This window comes from Siniperca chuatsi, linkage group LG16 (assembly GCF_020085105.1).
Source record: "Siniperca chuatsi isolate FFG_IHB_CAS linkage group LG16, ASM2008510v1, whole genome shotgun sequence".
In the NCBI taxonomy this organism is placed as follows: domain Eukaryota; kingdom Metazoa; phylum Chordata; class Actinopteri; order Centrarchiformes; family Sinipercidae; genus Siniperca; species Siniperca chuatsi.
The window spans coordinates 10,569,290-10,596,356 of NC_058057.1; the positions used below are offsets into that span (position 1 = coordinate 10,569,290).

Below are 27,067 nucleotides of genomic sequence, written 5' to 3' on the forward strand. Positions count from 1 at the left end.
CATTGTTTTCAGTGTTTATTTTTTTTAAGAGCTTAAAGAATAACAGTGCAACAGTTTGAAGTAACAGAAGAAAAGTCTCTTTCAGAGAAATATAAAATCCCAGTAGAACATTAAAATCAGCACTATGAAAAGTTGCACAAATGTACAGAAGAATAACAGACTAATTATGATTTACATAAAGCAATGAAAACTGGTCTAAAGTTACAGCTACAGCACTCTGCAATTAGGAAGACACCATTGGCACAAAAATATGAATTACACAGTAAAACATCTTCCCAGGTCCGTCATCTGACACATCTCATACCTCAATATAACCATTTCTATCCTCCCACCTTAACTTATCTTCCTCTAACCTCCCACTTTAACATATCCATCTCTAGATAGTACCTACCAGAAACCAGTTGTGCCCCATTAGCAGTGGGGCCTAAGGATGCAGATGTCAGTTGTGTCCATCTGTGCAACACTTTGGCCTGGAGGAAAATGTCTCTATAGCTGGCCAGATTGAAAATTGATTTGGATATTTACGGTTCCCCCAGTGCATCACAAAACCAAGTTGACGTTTTCCAATTGCTTGTTTTGTTTGTCAAAAACCCATTCATCATGAGTGTCACAATCAGACCCAAGCATTTAATTGTACAAACAATTCTAGCAAAATAGTCATGAAATTTACATGTGCCTATTCCCCAGAGGATGAACCCTTTACATTTTGGATACTTAATGAACTTAAAATGTGTACTCAGTTGGCCAGAATATGAATGTTGCACGCAAGATACAGTATCTCCCAATTCGAGTGATATTTCCATGACAATTACTGAGCAAAGGCATAAACCTTTTAGATTTTAATAGCTCTATGTTACTTGCTGTAACGCCGCCCTTTCACATTTATATAGAAAAATCATTAGAAAAGTGTCTTCTCTTCTTTCATTTTTATATTTTGGAAAGGAATAATGAACCCTGTAGCCTCTAGGGGATGCTAATGGGGCTTTAGACTTCTTAACCTTTACCAAAACATAGCCATCTTTAACACAACCACTTAAACAGTGCCCGATACCACAGGATGAATTTTGTGACCCAAATACAGTATTTAGCCAATTACATCATTTGACTGCTTGTGCTCTTCGTGTAACTTCATCATCTTTGTCCTTCTGGTGTCTCCCTTTGTAACAATTGTGATTCATTACTTATACTCATGAAATTTGATTTTAAAAACTGGAAAACAGACAAAGAAGATCTATGGCAACTTCAAAAATAAGGCGATCTTTTTCACTCGTTCTGTTTTCAGTGCATAATACACAACATTGATTTTTTTCAGGTTCTCCAAATATAACGACAAAATATCTGCATTCAGTCCATAAATAAAGCCATAAAAAAATCTCTGTGCAAATAACAAGTGTGCAATTCACAGTGTTACTGTGTGTGCATGTGTCTGGCTCCTACTGGCATATGTGCAAACATCAGTCCATCTCCTCAAGTCTTGGTATGTAGTCTCCTCTCCACAGACTTCAGCAGCAGCTCAGCGTACTGCTCCAGCAGAGCCAGGGCCTTCTCTCCCTCACCTTTGACCCCTTGGTCCACTCTGGGCCCTTCACACTGTGAGGTGGGGTGAGGCAGAGAGTCCAGCTCAGCCTTGACTGTGAACAGGGCCTCGGACAGGACGCTCCTTATTTCTTGTTGCTCTTCACTGGGCTGGCCGGACTGTAGCACCTAGTTTTAATGAATACATACATATGAAAAACAGACAGACAGGCAGACAAACATACAGGCAGTCTGTCAGTGTCTTTCCCTGTTTGATCTGTTCATCAGCTAAAAGATAAAACAGCCAGAGCTCAAACATACAGTATGTCTATCCAAGTAGGGTTGCAACTAACAGTTGTTTTCATTATCGATGAACCTGTTATTTTGCAAATTAATCTATTCATGTTTTTGTCTATAAAATAGTAAGACGTGTTTAGTCCTGAAACGATTAATTGTTTAACCGATTTGTCAATTGACAGAAATTAATTGAAAACTATTTTGATGATCGATCAATTGTTTAGGTAATTTTTCTTTTTCTGGTCCCAGCTTCTCAAACACATCATTGTAATTTGAATATCCATGGGTTTTGAACTGTTAGACGGACAAAAGAAGACGTTTGAAGACGTCACCTTGGACTTCGGGAACTTGTGATGGTCTTTCTTCACTACATTATTTTCTGACATTTTATAGACCAAACAATTAATCTGGGAAATAATCAGCAGATAAATCAAATAAGAAAATTTTCGGCAGTTGCAGTCCTATACATGTGCATCACAAAACCCAAGTTGACCTTATCAAATTGCTTGTTATTAAAATATTTAGTTTACTATCATATAAGACAAAGAAAAGCAGTACATTCTCACATTTGAGATGATGGAACCAGCAAATGCTTGTCCTTTTTGCGTTAACAAATAACTCAAATTATTAATGGGTTATCAAAATAGTCGCCTAATCCATTAATGGACTTATTGTTTCAGCTCTATGATCAAGTAAAAAGGTATGTGTGAAAATGTGAGACAATTAATTTGGATTTCACCACGGACTGCAGCATCCATAAATGTAAAATTAACTGAGACAAAACAGTACATTATAAAAAATATATTTTAAAAATGACAAAAATATCAACAGTAATATATATATATGCAATTCATAACAATAAGAGGAATATGAGAGCGGCAGTATTAACCATTCCCCTTTTATCTTCCCTATCGCTCTGCTTTTCCCTATCTTTCTTCCCTTTCAGACTATCGCTACCCCCACATCTCCCCTCACACACACACACAGACACACACTCACTGACCGTAGTGTAGAGCATAACGGTTTTCCTCAGACTGTTGTGAAGCTCAGTAACAGCCTGCCTACAAGTTTCCAAGGTGATAGAGTGATCTGCAGAGAGGGAGAGAGAGAAAGAGGACTCTTTCAAGTATAGCACAGTATGTGGCAAACCAGAGTGTGCACAAAGACTCACATACTGTACGGTATATACACACAAACACACAGTTATCGAGCGAAGTAGGCACACAGTAAATGTTGAGCAAAAGGTTGAAGAGCATAAAAAGAAAAAAGAAAACAAAAACAAGAATAACTTGGTGGCAGAAAAGAAACTATAGAAAAAACACAGGAGGCTGCTGCACAAAGCCAGAGAGCAGGAGCTGTGTGAGCTGCGAAACTGAGAAAAATGATTTCACAGTTTATATCCTCCAGCAAAACACAGTTGTAGGTACAAATGTGGACTGGATATCACTTAATGGCATTTATGGTTTCTGTGTTTTCAAATTGAAATGAAATGAAGTCTGTTGCCTTTGTGAGGCAGTTATCATCCACAAAACAGCAGGCACAGAAGCATGAAGAACAGGATGAAGAAGTTATTTTATCTAACTCTGTTAGACACCTTTATTTACTGAGTAAGTGAGCAATGTGAGGAAAACAATCTGCTGTGGCACTTCAGTTAACTGAGGCTCTATATATCATAGCATAATAGGCAATTACTGTATTAACATGAAAAGGGAGCATCAATGTGTTAAAATTCCACTGCAATCTTTCTATGAGATTATGAGGTACAATACACTGTGTGCAAACATGACATGGATGACATGAGGAGTCCAACATGGAAAGGGTCTATCCTTTGAGCAAGCGTGAATGTGCTTAGAATTGTATAGCAATCAGCTGATAAGTGTTCAAGTGGAATATAAAGCCTGTTGGATGGAATCTTGGTGTTTAGTTGGACAGTAATTTAAGTTTTGAGCAGCAGCGCACAAGGCTTGTTCAATCATGCGAAGAGATGCAGTGATGATGAGGAGGAGCGGTAGCGATGGACAGATTTAATGAAAGAGTTGTGAGAGGCCAGACCTGGCTGGGGGTCAGCGCCTGATGTGTGGGCCTTTTCTGGCACAAGAGGGCACTCTTTGGCTGCAGCCACCTGTCCTGGCTCCATGGCACTGGGGAGAAAAATCAGACATGAGTGGCAGTTACTGTGTTATGTTATGATTAGTTGATGACCCTTAATACAATAAGTAACTAGTTAAAAAAAAGAACGTACTACTTATGGTTCTTAGGGATCATTTGCAATACAACACTGGCTTAGAAACGTTTATAGATTTTTAGAAAACTCAAGCAAAATGTAGCTAAATGTTTAGAAGAGGTGTAAAAATGTACCTCTCTGAAACCGAGCCTCTCTTCTGCTTCACTGGTAGTGAACTTGGCAAAGAAGAATCCAAATTTAGAGACAGAGGCCTGCCCAGTGCTGAAGACAACAAGACATACACAAAATCACACACACAGGTAATCCGCTTATTAGTTCCTTACTTGGACATTTTTGTGTGTATATCTACAGTATATGGCTGGCTGTCTAACCTTGACTGTTTCCTGGAGTAGGTGTAACAACACATCCAGGGTCTATGGTAGGAGTAGAAGCCCTCATCGGGCCTCCAGAACAACTTGAACTCGGCTTCACCTCCAGGCAGAGGCTGCGGCGAGGGCTGAGAGGCTGTTTGGGGAGCGGGATGCGAGAGGGCGGGATGTTCTGAGAATAAGGAGAGGGTGAAACTGTAGATGTATGATGGGGAGGAGTTGGGGAGGGACTGTTTGATAGAGGACACAATAAGAGGGATGATGTTGATGAGACAGTAGAGGGGAAAGCGGCGACAGGAGACGAGGTGAGCAGGGGAGGTTCGACCTCCAGCTCCCCACATGACCTCCTGGCCTTGTGGAAGGAGGGGGAGCAAGGTGGAGAGCCCATCTGGATACACTCTCCCAGCGACAAGGAGCGGCTGCTTTTGGCCATGGAGCTGGCAGTGGGGTTCATGTAGGAGTGCTGGGGCTTGAGTTTGGGGCTCTCCCAGGGCAGAGGGGACTGGGGAGACTGTGGGGACCCAGAGGAGGGTGAAGAAAAGTGGAAGGAAGGAGTAGGAGTGTCATGATCCAGGAAAAGCTGCTGAGGTCTCTTGCGCAACTCCCTTCCGTCACTAGAGGACACAGGGGAGTGCAGAGCTGGAGAAAAAAATTTAGAAGTGGAGATAATGTGACTTATTTTGAGAAAATAGAAGTACATTTAATTAAGTTATGTTTAATTGTTATGGATTAACTGAATGACTTTTAGAATTACATCAAATAAATAAATTATTGCCAACTTATATTGTATATTTCACAGAAGATCCCCATGCAAATTATGTTTAAATACACTCTTGAGGCAGTTTAACTGTTTCACAATGTACACTTAATCATTGTATAATAAGACCCAAATATTAAATGGCAGCAAATATATAGTAATAAATGAACAAAATGATGATGGAACGTACAGTCTGAGGACAGGTTCTGGGCAGAGTAGGATTTCTGTAAGCATGTCGCTCTGTCCAACAACAGTGGAGCTTTGGATGGAGGGTTGGACAGCCTCCACAGGTGGGACCCTGAAGTCTTCTTCTTCAGGGGTCTAAGAGTAGGAGCACAGTCTCTCTCTGGAGCATCTGTCCTGCTGAGAGGCAACACAGCAGCTTTAAGATCACTTTGCACATAATCACACAATAATCCAGTCACAAAAATGGCAAAAACAAGCCAAAGGAAATATCAGTTGTGTTGATTCATGTTTTCATTTTCTTTTGTCTCTGTGCTACGTTTTGGCAACACTGTAGTAAATGAGTCTAATTTATTTGCATGTGCATAATTACTTTAGATGAGAGTTCAGTTACTTCTCTGTAAGTAACTGCAGAAATGTACTGGTTGTAAACAGTGTAAAAATGTCTAAACATTGTAGCCTTGGGTGACCTCAGGAAAGTCCTGTTTGTCAAGTATGTATTATACTGCATTCTTGCCATGTGGACTTATTAATGTTTCCTAATCACTTATTTAGGGAAACAGAGTACCTTTTGTGCTTTTTTGATCTTTTGCATTCGTGATTCATTCATTTAAGTCTGCAAAGCAGCACTTGTCTAAAAATAAACCCCCTGCAGCTAGTCTGTGCTTTCTTCTTACTTTGGCCCCTTGCTCCTGCCAGGGGACACAGGGGTCTTGTCTTCTGTGTCTCTGCTCTGATTATCTTCCATCAAGGGCTGTACTTTTGACACAGGGGGTTTAGCAGAGTGACTGCCTTGTTCCTTTCCATGCACTTTGGCAAACAGAGGCATGCCCCTACACAGAAGGAAGGCATTACAGGGTTAGGGGAGCAGCTGAGTAAAATACACAATGTATTCCTCTGCATTAAGTTAACTGAACAGTGTGACATTTTGGGAAATATGCTTATTTGCTTTCTTGCAGAGAGTGAGATGAGAAGATTGATGCCACTCTGACTAAATATGAAGCTGGAGCCAGCAGCTGGTTAGCATAGTTTAGCACAAAGAGTGAAAACGGTAAACAGCTAGCCTGGCAACCTACTGCACTCGACCAAGAAATAGTCCAGCTCATTATCCCCAGTAAACCATAACATGTTGTTTTTATGATGTAGTTTTTGTATAGATTAAATAAAAAAGATATAACATGTCATTAAGTGAGCTTTAGAGGTACTGGTAGGTGGATTTTGTTACCTTTAGATAGAGCCAGGCAATCAGTTTCCCCCTGCATCCAGTCTTTATGCTAAGCTAAGCTAATGAGAGTGGCATTTCATAAAATATTGGGAACATGTGATTATAACAAAAAAAAAGACAATAAATCTGTCATACTAAAGGTATGTATGCTAAAGTGTAAATGTATGCTTAGCACAAAGACAGGCAACTGGGGGGAAACAGCTAACCTGGCTCTGTCCAAAGGCAACAAAATCCGCCTACCCTCTAAAGCTCACTAATAACATGTTATATCTTATTTGTTTAATCTCTCAAAGTGAAAGCTGTTCCCCTGTTCCCAGTCTTTGTGTTAAGCTAAGCTAACTGGCTGCTGGTTGTAGCTTCATATTTAGCACAAAGACATGATGGTATCCATCTTCTCATCTAACTCCCTGCAAGAAAGCAAATAAGCATATTTCTCAAAATGTTAAACTACTAATTAAATCATACGGTGATTTACAGGTAAATGTCTCGCTGCACATTCATTGTTAATCCAAATAAAAAGGTGAAAACTTCCAAGGATAAAAACAAATCTTCCTACACACATAAAATTGCCCAAACATAGTTAACAATGCCATTTTAAACTGGCAGCTTGGCTAGATCAGGGAGGTACACAGATGGTTTAGCAGAGCAATGTGCGTGAGTCCACATGAGTTTGTAATTATAACTGTGAGTCCACACTGGTCTGAAGCGGTCAACAGTACCTGTTATTATGTCCTCTGGCCAGGAAGCGTGAAGATATACTGAGCCTAGGGACTCTGCTCTGCTCAGCTGTGGACAGACATCAAGTGTTAGAAAAAACAAAAAGGAAAATGGAGACAGCGGCTAATCACTATTGTTTGCATGTCTACTTGCATGTGAGGACATTTAAAGGAAAAGTTCAACATTGTGGGAAATACTAAGCATATTTATTTTCTTGGCGAGAGTTAAATGAAAAGATAGATACCACTCTTATATCTGTCAGCCAGGAGACTGTTAGCTTAGCTTAGTATAAAGACTGGAAACTGGGGAAAACAACTAGTTTTGCTCTGTCTGATGAGAAATAACTGCGTACCAGTAGGTCTAATTAACACATTATATCTTGCTTGTTTAATCCGTACAAAAAAAAGGAAGTGCAAAAACGACAAGTTGTGTTTTTACGGGGGTTTATATGCCGGACCTGGAGTCTTATTACTACTGTGAGTTTGCCAGGCTGATCAGCTGAGACCATAGGAAGGTGCTGGTAGGTGGATTTTTCTACCTTTAGACAGAGCCAGGTTTTGTTTCCCCCTGCTTACAGTTTTAATGCTAAGCTAAGCTAACCATCTTCTGGCTGTAGCTATATATTATATCTCCTCATCTAACTCTCAGCAAGAAAGAGATTTTTCCCAAAATGTCTACCTATTCCTTTAAAGTTGCATGTGAGTGTTTGGCCTCTCCTACCCATGCTGCAGCTCTCTGCCAGTGTCTCAAAGTTCTGCTTGAGGAAATCTTGACTGCGGTCAGCAGTGCCAGCCACTGTCCTCAGAGCCTCGTCCATACTCGTCACTTCTGCCTTTTGCCCGTCCCTCTCTTCATTCTCCTCATCAAAGCTGTCCTGGCTCAGGGACTCCACATCTGCAGGAGAAAAACGTACAGCTGAGGAACAAGGCAGAAAGAGAACAAAAAAAACCTAAACCCGCCTTGACCTTGGTGCATCTATTGCATACAGCAGGAAGGTACCAGATAATCCTTAACAAATGACCAGCAAGAACACTAAGGCCTATGTGGCAGTATTATCTGACATATTTCTATCAGGCCTGAAACTGTAAAAATCCAAAGCCTCTGTGTGCTAAAATCCCTCTCAGCGGGTATCAGCTTTACTGTATGCTGAAGAGATATCATGTCTTTCATGTACATTTTAGCATTTCATTTTAAATCCAGCACTTGGCACACTTTGAGAAGACATTTATAACTTGAGACAGAAATATAGATGGATATAAATACTGAAATATAGCATACAAGTGTGACTTTGATATCTATTTAAAATTCCTTAGACATTAGTCTGTTTTATTCAAGCTCACTCTACTATTGTGCTGCCTGCAAGCTGCAGCAAGAAAAACCTTCACTGAAATTTTGTATGATTTTAGCATCTTAAATTAATAAAATTATTTTGAGGAATTAGTTTGTAGAAAAATGGTTCAATCCTGATGAAATTTGTGCAGTCCTGGCTGCCACAGTGTCTTTTCTGATAGTGCCACTGGGGGGTGCTAAAGTTGGAAATTTTCAAACTGTACACATACAGAAGTGGCTTTAAATGCTAATCTTCATTTGTGGCCTTGTGTTTTCATGCTAGCAAAAGTAAATTTCTACTATGCGACTAAACATACAACAAAACATAACAGCCACCTCAAACATCATGGTAGAAACAGATGCAGCAAGTTTGTAAGAAATAAGCAGTCGCGGATGTTATTTTTCTGTATTAATCTGGAATCCGAACTGAAATTATGACCCACGTGAATCATACAGATCCGTAAAAAAAAAAAAATTTTATGTTACACACACACACAGAGCAGACGGCAGAGAGGCCTCTGTGGAGACAGTGAACGAGGTGAAGTTCTCTTCACTTAAAAGGTATAAAAGTATATATATATATATATATATATATATATATATATATATATATATATATATATATATATATATATATATATATATATATATATATATATATGGAATATGGAATATGATATATTCCATATGTGTGATATTTCTACCTGTTACAACCAGAGCGAGCTTGTTTGACATACTGTAATTCTAATCTTTTTGGAAATATATCCAGACATATGTAGTGGTTGCACTTGCAGATTTGCATATCAAAGAAGACTGGACTATTGGCCTTGGCGGAGGTCTGTGCTCTCCGAGTTTTGTTATTATGCCTGTTTTTTTTTTGTTATTATGTCTTTTAATGGTGTCATCAGAGTAAGACCTCACCATCCAGGACATGATCCGGGCTGGACTCTCTGCTGTTGTAGCCCAGAGAGCAAGCACTGTCCGGGCTGCGGCTTTCCTGGCTCTCACTGCGGATCCCTCGCCCTTGTATCCTGCAATGCTGCTCCTTCACCATGTAATCACTGACGTATGAAAACAGAGAGAGGTGGAAACAATGAGGAACAGGGGCAGAGGGAAACATTAAACCAAGAACAGAAAAGCACTTCTGTTCTCTTTCACTGTCATTGTGATCACTTGAGTGAAACCGCGTGTATTGAGAGGGGATTTACCTTCCCTGTAGACTTGTATCATCCCCGTTCTCCTCAGGGTACAGCACAGCTCCGTCAGACCCCCTGATGCCTTTGGATAAGTGTGAGGACAGCCAGTCAGCATGTGGCCAGGGCCGATGCCTCTTGGCTCTCTCATCCAACTGCAGCTGCAGAAAATGAGCATAGGTGACTTAGCAGTGCAATTACACACACACAGATCCATATGGAGAGCTCCCTCTTTCTCTCTCTTAGACATAGAGCCATGCATACCATGGGCTCCTGGAGGCTGGACATGCTCTGTCTCTCTCTGTCATGAGGGGGGAAATTTGGGTTTTTCTTGTGAGCAAAGGTCTCCAGCTGCTTCAGGTCCAGCATGGATTTAACCATCACCTCCAGAGAGCCCATACGATGAGACCAGCGCCTCCGAGGACGCTTGGAGGACTCAGGAGTCACCTGGCTGACGACTCCATGCTAGAAAGGACGTACAGGAGATGTACAAGCTGACACAGTGAACCATGATTTCTATTGTAAAAGACGTGAATGAAAAATATCATACAGCAGTTCTGGAAATGAAAGTTGACAACTACTTAACGTATCAGTTTTTGTCCAGATGTACAAATCTCAGATGAAGTTGTGTGATCTAGTTTTTAGTAACCCCACTACAGCTGTGCATTTCAGGATGGATTTCGCATAGCCTTTTATCACTTATAAGACTCAGCGGGGTATTTCCCCTCTGGTACATCACAGAGGATTTAATCTCATGTATGGTAGAGTGAAGCCTGAGATCCTCAAACCACTTCAGTCCTTCTGAAGTACTGACAAAAATCTAAAAGTGATCGTAGACTGGAGCATCATCTGTCTATCCTACATACTTAAAATCATGTACTGATTATTACTTGCTGTTAATAACAACTATGAAGTATTTGTCAGGAACTGGTTTTTGGTACTATTATTTAAGTTGTTTGATTTTACTTTCCATAAATGTGATGTAACATGAAGTAATAAAAAAAACCCACAGAAAATATCACATACTATATTATGCTGAACACCGATATTCAAGTAAAATTGGCCCTTCAAAGCATGTGATAAAGAACATTTATCACATACCTTGTGATTAAAGTCATATTTTCTCACAAAACTGTGAAAAATGCCACAGCAGAATCAGAATCAGAAATGCTTTATTGATCCCCAAGGGGAAACTCTTTAAATGCAGAGTGGCACTCGTCACTCTTCCCACTTTGTTGTCTATCATATTCTTTAGAAAATATGTTTCCTGCCCAGTTTATTTATATGGGAATAACAAGATGCAAAAATTATGGGATGGTTTTAATAATGACAATGTGCAATGACAGTGGTCTTCTCATTTAATATTTCTAATCCAAAACCATTAAAAAGCATTTCCAACTAAACTGATAACAGTCTTTGACATTGAATATAACCACCAACCTTTGTGAGCTCCCAGTCTTGTCCTTCATCTGAGCCACCTGTTGTAAGAAAGAGCACAACAATCAGAAGCTTAAACATAATTATATATATACATATACATTATAATAATACTTGTTTGATCTCTGGATTGTTTTTGTCAAAAGCTGTCCCCCACAGAGAGAATAAAGGTGAGGATTACTGCAGATGGCAGATACTCTCCAACCCAGGTGGTTACACCTAAACAGACAACATGTGGTCACTATTACACGGTTCTAATTCCTTTGATAAACACCTGGATTAGAGTCAGCACTGTGTTTGTATTCTCATTCAGTTCATAAGCAGACAGTACCTGTGTCCTCCTCTCCATGGCTGCTGTCAGAGGAAGTATTGGTTGTGATGTCTTCTGGGTCGTTGGGGTCGTCGTTCTCTGCTCCGTCCTCCTCCTCGTGCTCACGGTCACTGTCAGAGGACAGACCACCCAGAATGGGGCCACTGTACACCTGTCGCCTGGAGTTACACAGTCAGAGGGGCGGACAAAACGATGAGCGTTCTGTGAGTGTTCTGGCAGTCTTTATATGTGAAACAGCTCCTTTATCATCAGCACAAGGTTTATGGAATGAATGCAATCAATGAAAGGTCCTCAGGAGGTGAATGTAGCATGTGTCGTCACCTGAGACTGGAGGTCTTGCAGGGTGGTGTGTTTGGGTTTTGTCGGAGCTGGTAGAGCCTCTCTCTCATGCTGATTGTCAGTTCTGGAGCCAGGCGCCACACAAAGATACAGCTGGGAGACAAAAGCATTCTGGCATTAAAAATTCAACATTTCATTTCAGCTTGACTATTGAGGAAACTGTCTGCAAACACATTTCCCCACTCATTTCCTCTGGCAGCAGTGCTGAAGATGATTTTAATTTGGGTGCTGCTCCAGTCCTGGTTTCCTACAGGAGTTGTCTTCTATGAGCTATTCATAGTTGGATATCTCATTATTATTAGAGCTCAGATTTTAAATATAGAATTAATACTGAATTACGCCTGAATTATAATATTCTAAATGCTGGATTTTCTCCAGTATCCACCAGATTACTGGAGTATAAGTGAATCCAAGGGAGCCACTAGTAGGACCACACACAGGACTGTTTCTCACCTGTCTCCTGACACAGAAATCAAATGCTTGCAGTCGTTGGTAAACTTCATCCCAGTGACAATTTCTGCAAAACAAAAAATATGGAGATATGATATTGTGGTCCCTGGCAATGTTAGTTGATAGATCATACTGCTATAAAAGTGTAATTTACTTACAGCTCAGTTTGACAACATAAAATATGTGTATGTGTATGTGAGGTGTAGGTGTGTGTTCTGTTACCAGAGTGTCCAAACATAGTGGCAACACACTCCCCAGTGTAGAAGTCAAAGATGCTGATGTTTTTATCGGAGCAGCTGGTGGCCACGTATTGACCTGACGGATCGAGCTGAACCTGCCAGGACAAAAGAGTTTTATAGTCAATACACTGTATATATAGGAAGGGAATGGCATTTGGAGTGTGGACTGTGGAGTTAATGTTACCCTGAGCAGACTGCCATCCTCACTCAGTGATCCCTTGTAGAGTTTCTTCTGTTTGCCACTGCTGATGTTGAAAACCCTGCAGTCAGAAGGAAAAGAAACCTCAAAACTTAAAGAAATGAGTTTCTTCTAAGATTGTTGCCCTTTGCTGACCTCATGGACCTTCAGAAACACATACACGTGCCCGCACACTCACCTGATGCAGCGGTCCTGACAGCCGACAGCAGCGTACTTGCAGGTGGGGTCTACATCCATGTCGTACAGTGTGGTCTTCCTCACCAAGTGGTGAGAACGCCTGAACTCTGTTCCTGTGTCTGTCTGTAAAACAAAAGGAAACACTGTCAGGTCTGTGCTGAGGAGGAAGGCTGCTGTAGCTTTAGCATTAGACAGAAAGGTGCTAATTGAAACTTAAGGGAAAGTGGGACATTAAACGCAACCTATGATATCAAAGTCACATTGGTTGAAAATGACAGCTTACTTCTTCTAATTTGAATTGGCACACAGTTAGTCTACTGGCTGTGCCATTCTGTTTCAGCATCTTTCATTGATTCACATATTAAAAATAGCTAAACGATTAACATTACAACTTTATCTTACAGCTCACTGATGATAGTTATCATTATGGTTAATGACCTACTTTGGGAATGGAATTCAAATACACTCATCTTGTAACAGAGAAAAGCAGCTGTAATGGATTACATGCATTTGTATTGTTTGGAAAGAAAGTAGCAAACTTGACCTCTGCATTAAGGTATCTAAAAGATGCAGCGATCAGTTTGAATCAATATCAATGTGTATCTTAAAGTGGGTATATACACATAGCTGATAGGCTTAAACATGCATGAAAGGCAAACATGAAGTATTTACAAAGTTTGGCGGAATGAATACGCTTGGCAAAGACCCAATGTGAGTTAAAGTAAGTTCAAATCATTTTTAAAGTTTAGTGTTTGTGCATCCAATCGTACACACATGGTCAGAAAAGACTATTATGGTTAATTTAGAATCCTTTAAAACACAGAGCATGATAAGAGAGAGCATAGAAGATGCTCATTTAAGTTCTGCGGGGAGCACAGACCTGTCATAACAAGTTTCTGAAATGAACACTGCATTAATGTCTGAGTTTTACTAGACTAACAAGCCATTGTTTATTGTGCTCTACAAAACTTAACGTTTATGAGTCACTGCAGTGGCCTGAATCATGAAGAATGTTGCAACTCTGACCAGAAAATTGTCCCAGAAACCCAGAAGCCAATGTAGAGGAAAGGCTGCAGCAGAATGTCTCCTTTATCGCTTTAGTTATACAACTTGCAATCCAAATGCTTCTTTTGTGGTACATGCTGTAGAGTTGTGTTCATAAACAGGAGCTTAATGGATTGTATTACTGTTGAGCTGCACAGTGAGTCCTTAATGTGAGGAATTAATGAAGAATTTTAGTCAAAAGCAATGAAGCAGCAAATAATGCTGAACCAAGATTAGCTCTTCATTGTGTCTTTTATGGCCAGAAAGAATTATGAGAATGTTATGGAAATGATTTTTGGCGTAGCAACGAACTGCTGTTTAATCAGTGTTCATCTGTACCAACATTAAGCAGTAAGTCAGGAGAAACCAGGCATTTTACAGTGATCTTAAAATAGCTGCAGGAGCTAGCCGTAAGCTAGCCAAATGGCGTAATATTGCTTTTATAAAATATTGTATACTTGTGATTTTAACCAAAGAAATCAATGACAATAAATTTGTCATATTAAAAGAATAGTTTGACATTTTTGGAAATATGCTTATTCGCTTTCTTGCTGAGAGTTAGATGAAAAGATCAATACCAATCTCTGTTCGATAAATATGTAGCCGGGGAAACAGCTAGCCTAGCTAGCTACATGTCATTTTATACTTTGGTTTTTGTACAGAATAAACAAACATGATTTAATGTTTCAATTACCGAGTTTTAGAGGCGCTGGTTGGTGGATTTTGTTACCTTTGGACAGAGCCAGGCTAGCTGTTTCCAGTCTTTGTGCTAAGCTAAGCTAACCAGCTGCTGGCTTACATATTTAGTGTACAGACGTGAGAATGGCATCGATCTTCTCATCTAACTCTCAGCAAAAAGCTACACCAATTATTACATAACAAGCAGTGTTAATATGGTTCTAGCTTAGGTATATGATGATTTTCAGTTAGTGCATTCATATATTTCTAGTCACTTATGCACATATGTGTGTTTATTGGAACTACATCCGATTCGACGTGTGGAAAGATGCACGTTTGATGGTGGGAGCTGGTGGGCTGAATCTTGCTCAGACGTGTCTTACCTTGTGTGCAGTGCGGAAATAGATGCTCTTGTCTGCCCCACAGCTGATCATCCTCACCTTGTTGTCATTGGCTGAAGAATGAAGACAAATATTTAATGACTTTTTTGAACTTAAAAAAATTAAGTTAGGAGTTAAGAAATGTAGGCAATGCAAAAAGTATGCTAGTCTTCATCAGTCAGCTACTACTAGTATTTTCAAAATAATTTACAATCCAAGGAAAAGTCTAGAGACATAGTAGACTTGTCACAAGTGTAGAGTACATTAAACCAAATTCAAAATCAAGGGCAGTAACTAATGCCAATATGTTAGTTGAGAGAGAGAAAATAAGTGCGAAAAATAAAGTACACAACAGAAACAGCTTTGCTTATAACAAACAAAGCTCCACCTGACTACACATGTATAGTTGTCATCTATTATCTAAACAAGCAGTGCTGCAAACGAAATAAAAGAGCCACTTTGTGTGGGACTCAATGGAGATAAAAGCAAGGATTATGAAAAGATTAGCTGTCAGATGTTGACAGTGTCTCAAGTGGCTCACCAGCAAAGCGGACGGCTGTTATGGATGAAGAGTGCTCGTCGAGTGTCTGCACCAGACTGTAGTCATCCTCAGCATCCAAGACATGAATCAGACGGTCCCTGCTAGCTGTGGCCAGCAGCTTCAGACCTGACAGTAATAAGACAATTTAATCACATATCGCATACACAGCCAATGCACAAATATTCTTCAAGCATGTCATCATTAAAATCACAAACACACACACACACACACACACACACACACACACACACACACACACTGACCTGTTTCTGGTTTACTGTATTCAAGACAGAGGATCTCAGCATCGTGGGCCTCCACTTTCAGAATCTCCTCCATGCTGCTGAGGTCATGAACCCTGTAGAATATAAATTCACATTATTTTAGGATGGAGGTCACCTCAGTCAGTCGTCAGTCTCAGTTTTAGCCTTCTTGTCATACCTCAGCATCCCGTTGCGATCTCCAGATGCCAGGTGTTTTCCGTCTGGACTGACACAGATGGTCCTGATGCCCGTCCTGCTTTCTGCTGTCTGCCCATCCCCTGGTTTGTCTGCATTCGCATTTGTCGTACATTCTGGATCCAGCAAGGCACCAGTGTTTCCATCTATGTAGATTATATTCAGGAGATCCTGCAAAGCAATGATGGATAGAGAAATTACCCATCGCAGGGGGAATTTGCACTTCTGAAACGTCAACATTTTCTTTTGTACGACATGAAGACATATGCTGTTTGAAGCCAAACTCACACTGCTGAGGATGTTCTGAGAATGAACACGAGTTTGTGTCCAATCGTTCATGCGCCACAGTCTGATGGTGTTATCAGCTGAGCAACTAAGGAACGCACCTGATGACAAACCAGCACCCAATTCCCCAGGAATATCTGGGAACATCTGAGATAGGACAAGAGAGAAGGTGTTTAGTTGGGTGGGGGTTCAGGGAATATTATTTCTATGAGGCTAAACAGTATGGATTTATAAAAATACCCATGCGGTGCTGTAGATACATTCACTATGAAGCATTATCATGAACTGTAATCATTAGCTTTGGTACTTTTCCATTTCAAATTCATGTTGTTGGTTGTGAAAATGGTAATTTTGGCACTGGGGTGGTATTGATCAATCCCCCAATGTTTCCCGAATCAGCAGCCAAGTCAATGCCCAACATTCAATCTACTGTATAATTATTAACTACACACTGAATCAGGAACTGGTTTGACACACACTGCATGTGTCGCCGTGGTTAAAGAGGTGTGAATCATTCACTTCCTCCTTCCTGTTTACCTCCAGGTCCCCGACAGAGGCAGCATGGAAGAGGGCAGAGTGCACCTTCCCCACCCTGTTGACATCTCTCACATCCCACACATACAAACTGTGGTCGCTATATACACAGCTGAGCCAGTGGCTGACGGAGTCATAGGTAACAGCAACGGCGTCTGGGTAACGGGCGTCCGTCTTGGTGGAAAATAGGTGGCTGAGGGGAAAGAGATTGGGATACATTTTTAAAGCTCATGGAATAACAGCAACAGATGTTTTCTTAAAAACAGTAAAACATTTTGCCTACTGGCCCCAGTCGGTGACTACCTCAGTCACTAAATAATATAATCAGTAATATTGTTCATAAACACAGTATAGAAATTACCTAAAGTATGCTTACTGAATCATAAACAAATTGGAACATGAGTTCACAGTTTATCCTTTTAAGCCCTGTATAATATTACTCTAATATTCCTATAATATCCCTGTCTTGACTTAGAATATGGTACAGTTTAGTAACTTACAATTAGCTTAAAATACGGCACTACTTTAAATACCACATTCTAGCATGAAATATCACTTCAAAATATTCATATAGTAACTTCTGACTTTGCTCTGTTGTATTCACACCTTGTGGTGCACCCAATAATATTTAATTTACCATATCATATAACAACATATGTTTTTTTGTAGCTACTCAACAATGAGCTTATGATATTTTTCTCATATGATATCTGTATATTGTATGATAGTGACTGTCATAAAAAAACACAATACTGTAGGAACCCCACAATGCCACCAGAATAGAGGGGCATAGGAAAATGGCAGATATTAAATCAGATTTCTTCTAAATATTTTATGCCTTATAAAATACAGCAGTGAGTGTTTTAAAACAGTTTAAAAAAAACAATCAAAGTAAATTTATGGTAAAAAAAAAGAAGGAAAATAGGGTGTGATCTAATCTCATGGACCCTTTTGAGTGACACCCCCCCCCCCATAAAACCCACTATTACTTTTTGACTCTAGCTTCCTCAGAAATAAGAAACATTTACGAGTTATTTAGAGTGTGAAATGGCGCCACTTGAGACAGGAAGCACTATAAATGGAGAGCATTTGATCCTGCAGTGGATTCCTGCCAACGAAAGGTCGTGTAACTCCTGAGCTCTTCCTCACCTGGCCTCCGTGATGGCCGAGACGTCAGAGCCGAGGGCGTGCGGGCGCGGCAGGGTGCAGACAAAGTGCAGGTCAACAGGGCTGAAGGCTCGCACCGTTCCATCAGCACAGCCGCAGAAGATCATATCCTCAGACAGAGACAGAGACTGGGCCACGCCCATCTACAAGGCAGGACACGACACAGCAGGGACATCAGCTCATTTAATAGCTCTATCATTTACAGACGGGTGAACTCTATCCCTGCACACAAAATAAATTATAATTAAGTGAAGGTGAGTCCGCAACAGTCCTACCTGTCAGTAAAGATTATAAAGGATAAAGGTTACAGAAGGTTGCAGTGGAACATAAATGCGTCCTTATTGGAATACTTTCAAACACATCCTGTACTTGTCCTCATCCCTGTTGCTAATCTCTCTTTGATCTTCTGACAGAAGGCAGGAGCAGGACACACACACCTTCATCTTCACCTCTTGAATAAACACCACAGCTGGACAGTGACCATAAGCACTATTGGATGTACAGCACTCAGTAATGGATAAATAAATATACTGTAGATTTAACACTGGTAAAGGTAAGTTAGATGAGTTAAACATCCAATTAACAATGTAGACACCTGCTGAATCAATAAAGAACAAAATGCATTTCATTAAAACCAGTAGCGTAGCATTTATGGTCTTTCAGTTAGAAAACTGACCTGACCTTGAATTAATGCCATGATGCCAGTTAGTTTTTAAACCACACTCATCAATGTCAGTCTCAATAATGAAATGAATATGAGATCATAACTGAGCTACAAATGTGGACCTTTCATTTATGAAAGGCTTCATTAGGCCAATCGGTGCACCTTTCAAAGTTCCAACAGCATGCCAAAATCCACCATCCTATAACATTTTAATAGAAGCGGATCTGTTTCAGAGATATCACCTTTGTGGTTAAAACATGGCAATGACTGTTAGCAGCCACATTATGTGGAATGACACCAATCAATAGCCCCTGCATCACTCTGATATGAGGTAAAATAATGTATAAGGTTAAAAGTAGTGGTAGCTAAAGAGCCCAAACAACCTGTTGTCACTGTTGGATACTTCCTGTGTGAGTCACTCACCCGTAGGTCCACCCACTTGTCCAGCATCCTCTTGCTGTTAAACTCACACAGCAAGCCAGAGGAGGTAATGCAGAAGATGGAGTCAGATGTAGAGCCCCTTCCACAGGCCACATCACAGAAGAAGTTATTCCTAAGCTCTCCCAACAGCCCCGAGCGGCCCAGCAGAGGGACAGGAGCACTGGCCTAAACACCACAGAGGGGTGAGGGTTAGCTGATGAAGCTCAGATTGAAGTGGTTAAAGCAGAATGCTGCTTTAGTGTTACATTTAAACTTAGTTATGTCTGTGTTTGTCGACATTACATCCCCATCCGGTCTTTTTGAAATCTGTGCATGTGTGTAGCTCTGGAACAATGAAATAGGAACTGTGACAAAAACCAAACCCCCAGTTAACATTGTTTTTTTTTTCTGGCTTGGACAATTTTCAAGGCAATGAAAATATTTCATACTGTGTAAAAATGTTTGGATTTTTCTGAAGGTAGAAAAATAACTCCAGCTCCAAGCAGTACTAAAGCAAAGGGAAGGTTGCTGCTTACATGACTGACACAGGCTTTATGAAATAAATACCTTGCTGGCCTTGCAGTGGTCCAGATACCAGAACTTGACATGTCTGTTCCCCACAGTCACAAAGTAGGAGCTGTCCTCAGAGAAAGACACACCAGTCACCTTACTGGACACCTTGTTGGCCGCCACTACTACGTCTTTCTGCAAGAGAACAATACAACAATACATGTTAATAAAGCCTTCTGTGAGCTTAAGCACATTTTGATTTGTTACAAAATGTACTTAATGTCTGGACAGAGCCAGGCTAGCGGTTTCCCCCTATTTTCATGCTAAGCTAAGCTAACCAACTGCTGAGAATGTTATCAGTCGTCTCAAATAAGCATGAAAGCAAACAAGCGCATTTCCCCAAATGTTGAACTATTCCTTTAACACAATGAGGAGTGTGTCCATATGTAGGTGAAAGGTAGAAGCTAAATGCCTTCTAGTTTGTACCAATATGACAGACACAGCGTTTCCATGGCGCAGCAACGTCAGCCTTGGCAAGAAGAGCTGACTGTGGGCTAAAACTTCAGAGTGAGACGTACCTTCCACGCCCAGACGTTGACCATCATGTCGTGCTGGTTTCCCACACTGACAACGTATTTGCTGTTGGGGGAGAAAGCCACGCAGGAGACGCCATATTTGTGCGACTGGAGCTCCGCCACCTGTCTTCGTTCTGCCACGTCCCAAAGTCTCACCGCTGGAAGGTGACCGCTCTGGTGGAAAGGGAAGAGGGATGTGGAGGGGGAGTGAGTGGTTAAAACAGAGTTAATTGAGAGAAAATAGTTGATTGATTAATAAATAAAAGGGTTCATTCTTATGTCTAAGCAATGTCTTGTGTTTTTTGTCTCCAGTCTTTAAATCCACTAGAACAGGCAACATATAGTAGTCACCTGCCAGTCCAGTCTATCCAGCTCTCTAAGAGATTATCCTCTCTGTCCTCTGACCTCTGCTCACTGTATACAGTTACTTGTCCCTCAGCCTGTTCACATAATTCTCTCTCAGGGATCAAAAGGTCTTCAGGCTATTTGTGTAGTCTCTTATTTTAATATGGTAGAGCAACCTTTCGAAGGTCAGAGTTAATAGATGAGAGGAAAGGCAGCCTGAAGGACGCTGGAAATGGATGACATTCAACTAAAGACTGAGCTGCATACAAAGGAGACAGAAAGAAAAAAGAAAGACAAATAAAAAAAAAAGATATGCATGTCTGCTGCCGGCCTGTCGTTGATGTAAATTAGCTTCTGTTTGGTGAAAGTGTGTGTGTGTGAGAGACATTTCTTATCAGATTATTCACTCGGGGAATGTCTTAAACGCTTCTCCTCTTTCAAGGCTTTTAGGAAATCCTCTAACAGCTGTGATGCTCTCAGCTGTGATCGCAGAAACAAAACAGACAAAAAGAGAACCATAATATTTCTGCTTGCTGACTGTATAATATTAACATTTGGCTTGGAAGATTTACCTGTAAACTTGAACACTTTTAGTAGTTTAATATGAAAATCAGTTTAATCACGTGGAAGACTTCAAACACTGCACAGTGGCAGTCTACAAAATTTGGCATTTGGTTCCTTTTAAATGGCAGCAGAACAGCCTATTTTCATCGTATTGGGTCTTCTGAACTTTGCTCTCTGCCGTCATGGCAACTACTGCACGCTCATCCACTTACATAGAGAAGTCTTTAATCGGCTTTGATTGGCTGGGACGGATTAAGATAGTGTGTTGTGTTGAGGCACACGCTGTAACTACAACATAACTGCAGGCGCTTTACTAACACCTTACAGTGGGCTCTTCCCTACATGATCACCATTAACAAATTACTGTAGGTCTACATCCTGCTGGGATATTCTCAATGAAACACGCTTACTCCTGTGGACCACATTAGTGTGCATATGAACAGTGTGGCGTTCAAATGCAAAGAGGATTAAGGCAGGATGTTGAATTCATGTGAAAAACAGATGCAGAGCCAAAGAATACGGCAGGTTGACAGTAAGAAGACGACTCACCTCTCCTGTGACCAAGTACTTGCCATCAGGGGAGAAGGACAGAGCTGTGATGGTCTTTCTGTGAAACGTGAGAGAAATAAAGAAAGACAGCTCAGCGTGACTCATGTTTAGGTAGTTTTGACAGTTTAATGTTTAAATGCAGATTGTATTTGTGATCAACTCACCTTGAAGTGATAATGTGGTGCTGTTTGTTCTTTCTGGGATTCAGCAAGACTACCACACACCTACACAAAATCAGTCAAAATTCACCATATGAGTTATGTTGTATGATATAATACAATAATACACATGAGTATTTGAAATGGACCAGATCTAGAACTCATGTTTGGTATGTATTCCTTATATTGAGGTAATAGTTTGTTTTTGTATTTATTTAGTCAAGACTTGTCCATGGCTGAGTGGAAAATACCACATTTGCAGGTCAATGAATGAATACTTGAACTCTCTCTTCACAGTCCTTACTTGTGGCATAGCTTGCAGATGCTTACTGGTTATACACCATGACCTTTTAAATATTTAAACTCTGATGTAACCCGGGAATCCATACAGCATTACTCTAATATCAACTAATAAGTTCAGAAGTAGGCCAAAGTTTACTAATCTCTGTTGATCTGTGAAATGTATAAGTATTTTCCAGAAGATTACAGCAAGAAATGCAATAACACTGTCCTCATTCATGCATTTATTTAATAATATATTTATTAACTCTGAAGAACACTTCATGGTGTGCTGAAGTTAATCAAAATTACAAACACTGCTACAAAGGTGGGTCATACAAGGTTGAATGCCAATTAGAAGCATTTCTGAACTTTAAAACAAAGTAGCATGAGATAACGTAGCTTAGGGGGGGGAGTAAAATTATTTAATATTTCAAAGGAATAGTTTGATATTTTGGGGAACACACTTTTTACGCTTTCTTGCCGAGAGTTAGATGAGAAGATCGATACCACTCTCACAGCTGTGGGCTAAATATGAAGCTACAGGCGGTTAGCTTAGCTAGCATAGAGATGGGAAACAGGAAGAAACAGCTAGGCTGGCTCTGTCCAAAGGAAACATAATTTGCCTACCATAACACAATTAAACAAACAAGATGTAACGTGTTACTTTGTGAGCTGGTAAGTGGATTTTGTTACTTTTGAACAAAGACAGGCTAGCTGTTGCCCCCTTTTTACAGTCTTTATGCTATGCTAAGCTAAGCTAAGCGGCTTCAGGCGGTAGCTTCACATATACCGTACAGACATGATAATGGTGTCAATCTTCAAAGTGTACTTCCCCAGATGTCGAACTAAACTTTTAAGGAGAACTTTCTGAAAAACCATGACAAAATATGAAATACAAACAAAGGAGGAAATAAAATCTCAGTGGTAATTAAACGTAACATTATCCACCTAGTGTTTGCACTGGTGATTAGAATGCTTCAAAGTAAAAGTCCTGTCTTGCTTCATGAAGTTTTCATGTTATTTTTCCTTGTATCCATCCACCTTATGTAATTATTCTTTTCCATATTTAAATAATCCAGCCATAGCCGTATTGTTTGCTGCTAATAAAACTTCTTTTCATCCTGTAGCAGCACAAAGATCAGTGATGCACCTGTCACTGGACTGCCTGTTCTTTAGCTCTGTGCCAGGAAACTGCATTCCTGGTACCACAGCTTGTGCAGATTTAAACTGAAGACGGCAGGTGGATTGCCAGACTGTGCACAAATTCGGGAAGTACAAAGCTTGCTGAAATGGCAGTCAGAACCAAATACACACACACACACACACACACACACACACACACACACGTGTACACAGAAATGCCCATGTCTGCACACGCACAGACGTTGCTTTCTCTCTCTCAGACACACAATCACCGACATACACTCGCAACAATACTGTAAACAGCCGTTGACCTTCTTAGAATTAATACAGCTTTGTCAGAAGATTTGAAAACAACACAAAAGAGGCTCGGTGCGCTGTTTCTGTTACAGCCTCGCGGGACCCAGCGTGCTTGTTTTGAAACTCTGCTTTCACCCTGGTGGTGCAGCAGCTCCGAGGCCCCTGAGCATCGCCACTGTAGATCTAACTCCTCCAACCTGCAGCTCAAACGTCGCTTTTTCTAAAAAAAAATCTGCACTGAGCAAGTTAACACAGCCAGTGTCACTGTTTGAACAGAATTAATAATACTACACAACGCTCTTTACATCAGCGTATCACTGAGAGAGTCAAAGGAGGCTTCCCTGAGGATAGGATAAAAAGAAGCTTTGGAGTTTCTCTGATGGAAAAGCCCACAGAGCTCTCCTCCTCAGTTCCTCGGAGATTGTGCAGATATAACACACACACACACACACACACACACACACAGAAATCTGCACACTAAGCATCGTGAGGTAGATATGATAAGGAAGCTGCAAGTGCATGGAGTGTTGATAAGTCAAAGGTCATATGTCGAGATAAGGATGCAGAAATGGTCTCTCTCTCTCTCTCTCTTCTTACCCTGCAGGATAGGCCACTAGTCCAGATCGGGGGTCACAGGCCAGACCACTGTTTCCTGAAGCAGTGATTCCCAGCACCTTCTCCAAAGTCACCTGGAGAGACACAAAGCAGGGATTTATTGATTTATTTATTTTTTGGGAGGATTTCATCATAGTGAGATGTGAAAGTAGAGTTGGTTGACGGAGCAATAAAGGGTGCTTAGTTACTTCCCTCAAACCAGCAGTGATGTAACTAAGCACCCTCATCAATGAATCAAAGACAGAACTGGTTTGGTTTCAATATGTGAAGTCGATGGCTAATGTGTCCACTTTAGTTCAAATAATTGAAAGTAGTTCTGCTGTTATGACTCCAAAACACTGACTTTCAGGTCACTTTTACGAAACACATAATTCCGACTTGTGACAGCGGCCAGATGTAAAATCATATTGATTCATTAGTTATTTATGTTGGTGCATGCCTCCATTTGTTCTATGTCTACTTATTTTTTCTGTGATAAACAGTTGTGTCTTGCATTGACGAGGCTCACTTGCAGTGAGGGTTCATTTCCATGACTCCACATGTCAAGCGACAAGCTTGAAACCAAAATATATTATAAATAATATTATCATTTCATTGTTGGGGTATAAGAAGTGAGAGAAAAAAAGATGTAAAAGATCAGGTTTAACCCGTTTGATACAGTCTAGGGTTCAGCCTAGTAATTAAACAGAAGATGTGACAGAAGGCAAGTCGTGCTGTCTGTCTGTCTTGGGAATTATAAAGCAGCTGTTAAGTGTCTGGAGTAACATGAATGTACCACAGTCTACTAACACTGGCAGTTGCAACTTATACACCCTTTATAAAGGCTGTCTTGTTGTTCAGTTATACTGTTGTACCTGTTGATCCTATGATGTTTGGATCAATAATTACTGCAGAATATCCATGTTGAATGGTTATACTACAAACAGAAGGCTACAGCATCACATGACTGCTGTGTGCTACTTCTCTTCAAGTTATTTTACACCAAACCTGTTCTACTTCTACAGAGAGACATATGGATAAATACCTTGCTGGAGAGATTCTCTTTCCTGTTCATCTTGTGCTTGGTTGATGGAGAACGCAGCAAATTCCTGATGCGACTTTTAATCGTGAATCCATCTCCTGGCATTTTGTTTGCAGCCCGGTGTCAAGCGCTCGGAGAGCTGCTGGCCAGCCCCACTGTGACAAGCCACCAGCTTCAGAAGTGAATGAGCGCCTTTAATGATCCTCCCACCACCAAAGCCTCCGCCAGAGACAAACTACAGAGGTTTACAGAGTCGGACAGTGTTCCTGCTGCAGGGACATGTGGACGCTAATCTCTGAGTGGGTTTGCCGTGCTCTTCTGCTGCCTGTCGCTTCACATCAAGCACTTCTCCCGCAGCTTCCCACCACTTCTGGACTGATGTCTCCTTGTCTCAACGCTGCGATTTGCACTGACAAGGTGTGTGGGGGGGGAGTCGCTGCTCAGCTGTTTGCCTGCATGACGTTTAATCTCAGTCTGCACCAGCCTCATGATTACATCAATGATTGTTTTTGTACCTAATTGATTTAATAGGATTAGAGAGAGAGAGAGAGACCGTGGACACTCGTATGTTTGGGTACCACAGCTCTTTGTTTGGCTGATGATTGGTCGATCAAACGTATCTATTATTGCATAATGGTCCATTTATTCTTTCGTATGCATATTTGGTTCACTTAAAGTAATTTCTCCTCATTTTAGTGGCTGTGACGTAAAGGCATGTTGATGCTGAAGTTTAAAATATTTTTTCTATCACAATAAAGGTTAGAGTTTCTCAGTATAAAGAGAACTTCCGTCCCACTTTAATGAATTATACATTCATTATCATCTTAAAGTCAGGTAGCCTTGTTTGTGTAAGATTATTTGCGTTGAACTAACCACGTGCTTTCCCCGAGTAGCCTTCCTATCAAAACAGACCACGCCCCACGATGACGCCAGACCAATCACAAGCTTAGATATTGAACATACACAGTTGTTAATTTACTCCCTATACATTTAATGCAATTCAATCCAACAGCCCTGTAATATACCATATTTTTGTGAAACTTAATATCAGTTTTTGTTCTGACATTCTGTCAGACATGCTGAGGCTGGAATTTGTCCACTCCCAGTCAGGCTCTGTATTATTATACTTATCAAAACAATTGTGCTGTTATGGAGATGATTAGCCTCCTTGCCCCACACATGTGAGGCTTCAACAGTCTGAATAAGTTAAATCAAGTGGATATCGTCCACAGTTGCAGCCTTTCCCTTTCATATGAGCCTCAGATAAACTTTGGAATATACAGAATTTTTGGACAAAACAAGGACTGTAGAGTCTGTCCCCCATCACCTGTTAACATTAATTATACAGTAACTCAAACCTCTTCATGCTCATTGTGTCAAACCACATAGTTGCAGTTATTAGTAGGAACACCTTAGTTGTACTCAAATAAAGACAGTGAAAATAAGCTAGGGACATCATTGTGGAAAAGTTCAGCGCATTTCTGTGATGCTCTTCAGCAAAACCACACGTGCACACGCATTGCAGCGTCATGTAAACAGGCCATAGTCCGACATAATACCTTCATGAAGTGCCTCCCTGTATGTCCAACTTTTTAATTTCAGCTATTGAAATGTCATGGCCAAGGGCTTCAAGTATCAAACGTCTGTGAAACAAAGTAGTAGTGTGCACTACTGTCATTTAGAATTTCAAACTAGAAATGTAATATAGAAAATTGCAACAATGATGCAGCAAGACTCAGTGTGGTCTTTAGGTTCCATTCAGTTTCTTCTCAAATGAAACATTTCATGCCAGACTGCATGTTTTTAGCACATTTACTACAAAGGTAAAAAGTGCATTACTGCTAACCCTTTTCTGCTTTGAATCCACACTTTCCACTGCAGGCAGGCAATGATTCACTC

At 40.6% G+C, this 27,067-nt stretch overlaps 1 protein-coding gene across 3 annotated transcripts; it reads right to left on the reverse strand.

Annotated features, from left to right (window-relative positions):
• On the reverse strand, positions 1–25,625 carry LOC122863609 (mitogen-activated protein kinase-binding protein 1-like). Of its 3 annotated transcripts, none has more exons than XM_044170253.1 (33): positions 25,172–25,623; positions 24,130–24,221; positions 21,817–21,876; positions 21,653–21,710; positions 20,198–20,368; positions 19,677–19,814; positions 19,113–19,295; positions 18,008–18,168; positions 16,862–17,051; positions 16,328–16,471; positions 16,023–16,210; positions 15,848–15,939; positions 15,585–15,710; positions 15,047–15,117; positions 12,943–13,064; positions 12,750–12,825; positions 12,549–12,660; positions 12,330–12,393; positions 11,859–11,969; positions 11,538–11,695; positions 11,210–11,247; positions 10,034–10,234; positions 9,785–9,930; positions 9,498–9,637; positions 7,968–8,141; positions 7,250–7,316; positions 5,983–6,138; positions 5,313–5,482; positions 4,369–5,004; positions 4,171–4,258; positions 3,865–3,953; positions 2,816–2,901; positions 1–1,704 (listed from the first exon to the last, which is right to left on the reverse strand). In XM_044170253.1, the coding sequence occupies exons 1-33, from the start codon at positions 25,271–25,273 to the stop codon at positions 1,468–1,470; spliced, it is 4,647 nt and encodes a 1,548-aa protein (XP_044026188.1). In that variant the 5' UTR covers positions 25,274–25,623; the 3' UTR covers positions 1–1,467. The 3 variants fall into 3 exon arrangements, with proteins under 3 accessions (XP_044026188.1, XP_044026187.1, XP_044026189.1); XM_044170252.1 differs by having other exon boundaries at positions 5,313–5,485; positions 25,172–25,611; XM_044170254.1 differs by lacking the exon at positions 10,034–10,234 and having other exon boundaries at positions 5,313–5,485; positions 25,172–25,625.
• Between the last annotated feature and the right edge of the window lie 1,442 nt (positions 25,626–27,067).

Bases quoted from the DNA above. Each gene is read 5' to 3' on its own strand.
- LOC122863609 (XM_044170252.1), bottom strand. From the start codon at position 25,273: ATGCCAGGAGATGGATTCACGATTAAAAGTCGCATCAGGAATTTGCTG. The intron at 15,711-15,847 runs GTCAGTGTGTGT...TATTACTGTCAG, and splicing joins ATACAGTAAACCAGAAACAG to GTCTGAAGCTGCTGGCCACA. The intron at 6,139-7,249 runs GTACTGTTGACC...CCTTCTGTGTAG, and splicing joins GCCAGAGGACATAATAACAG to GGGCATGCCTCTGTTTGCCA.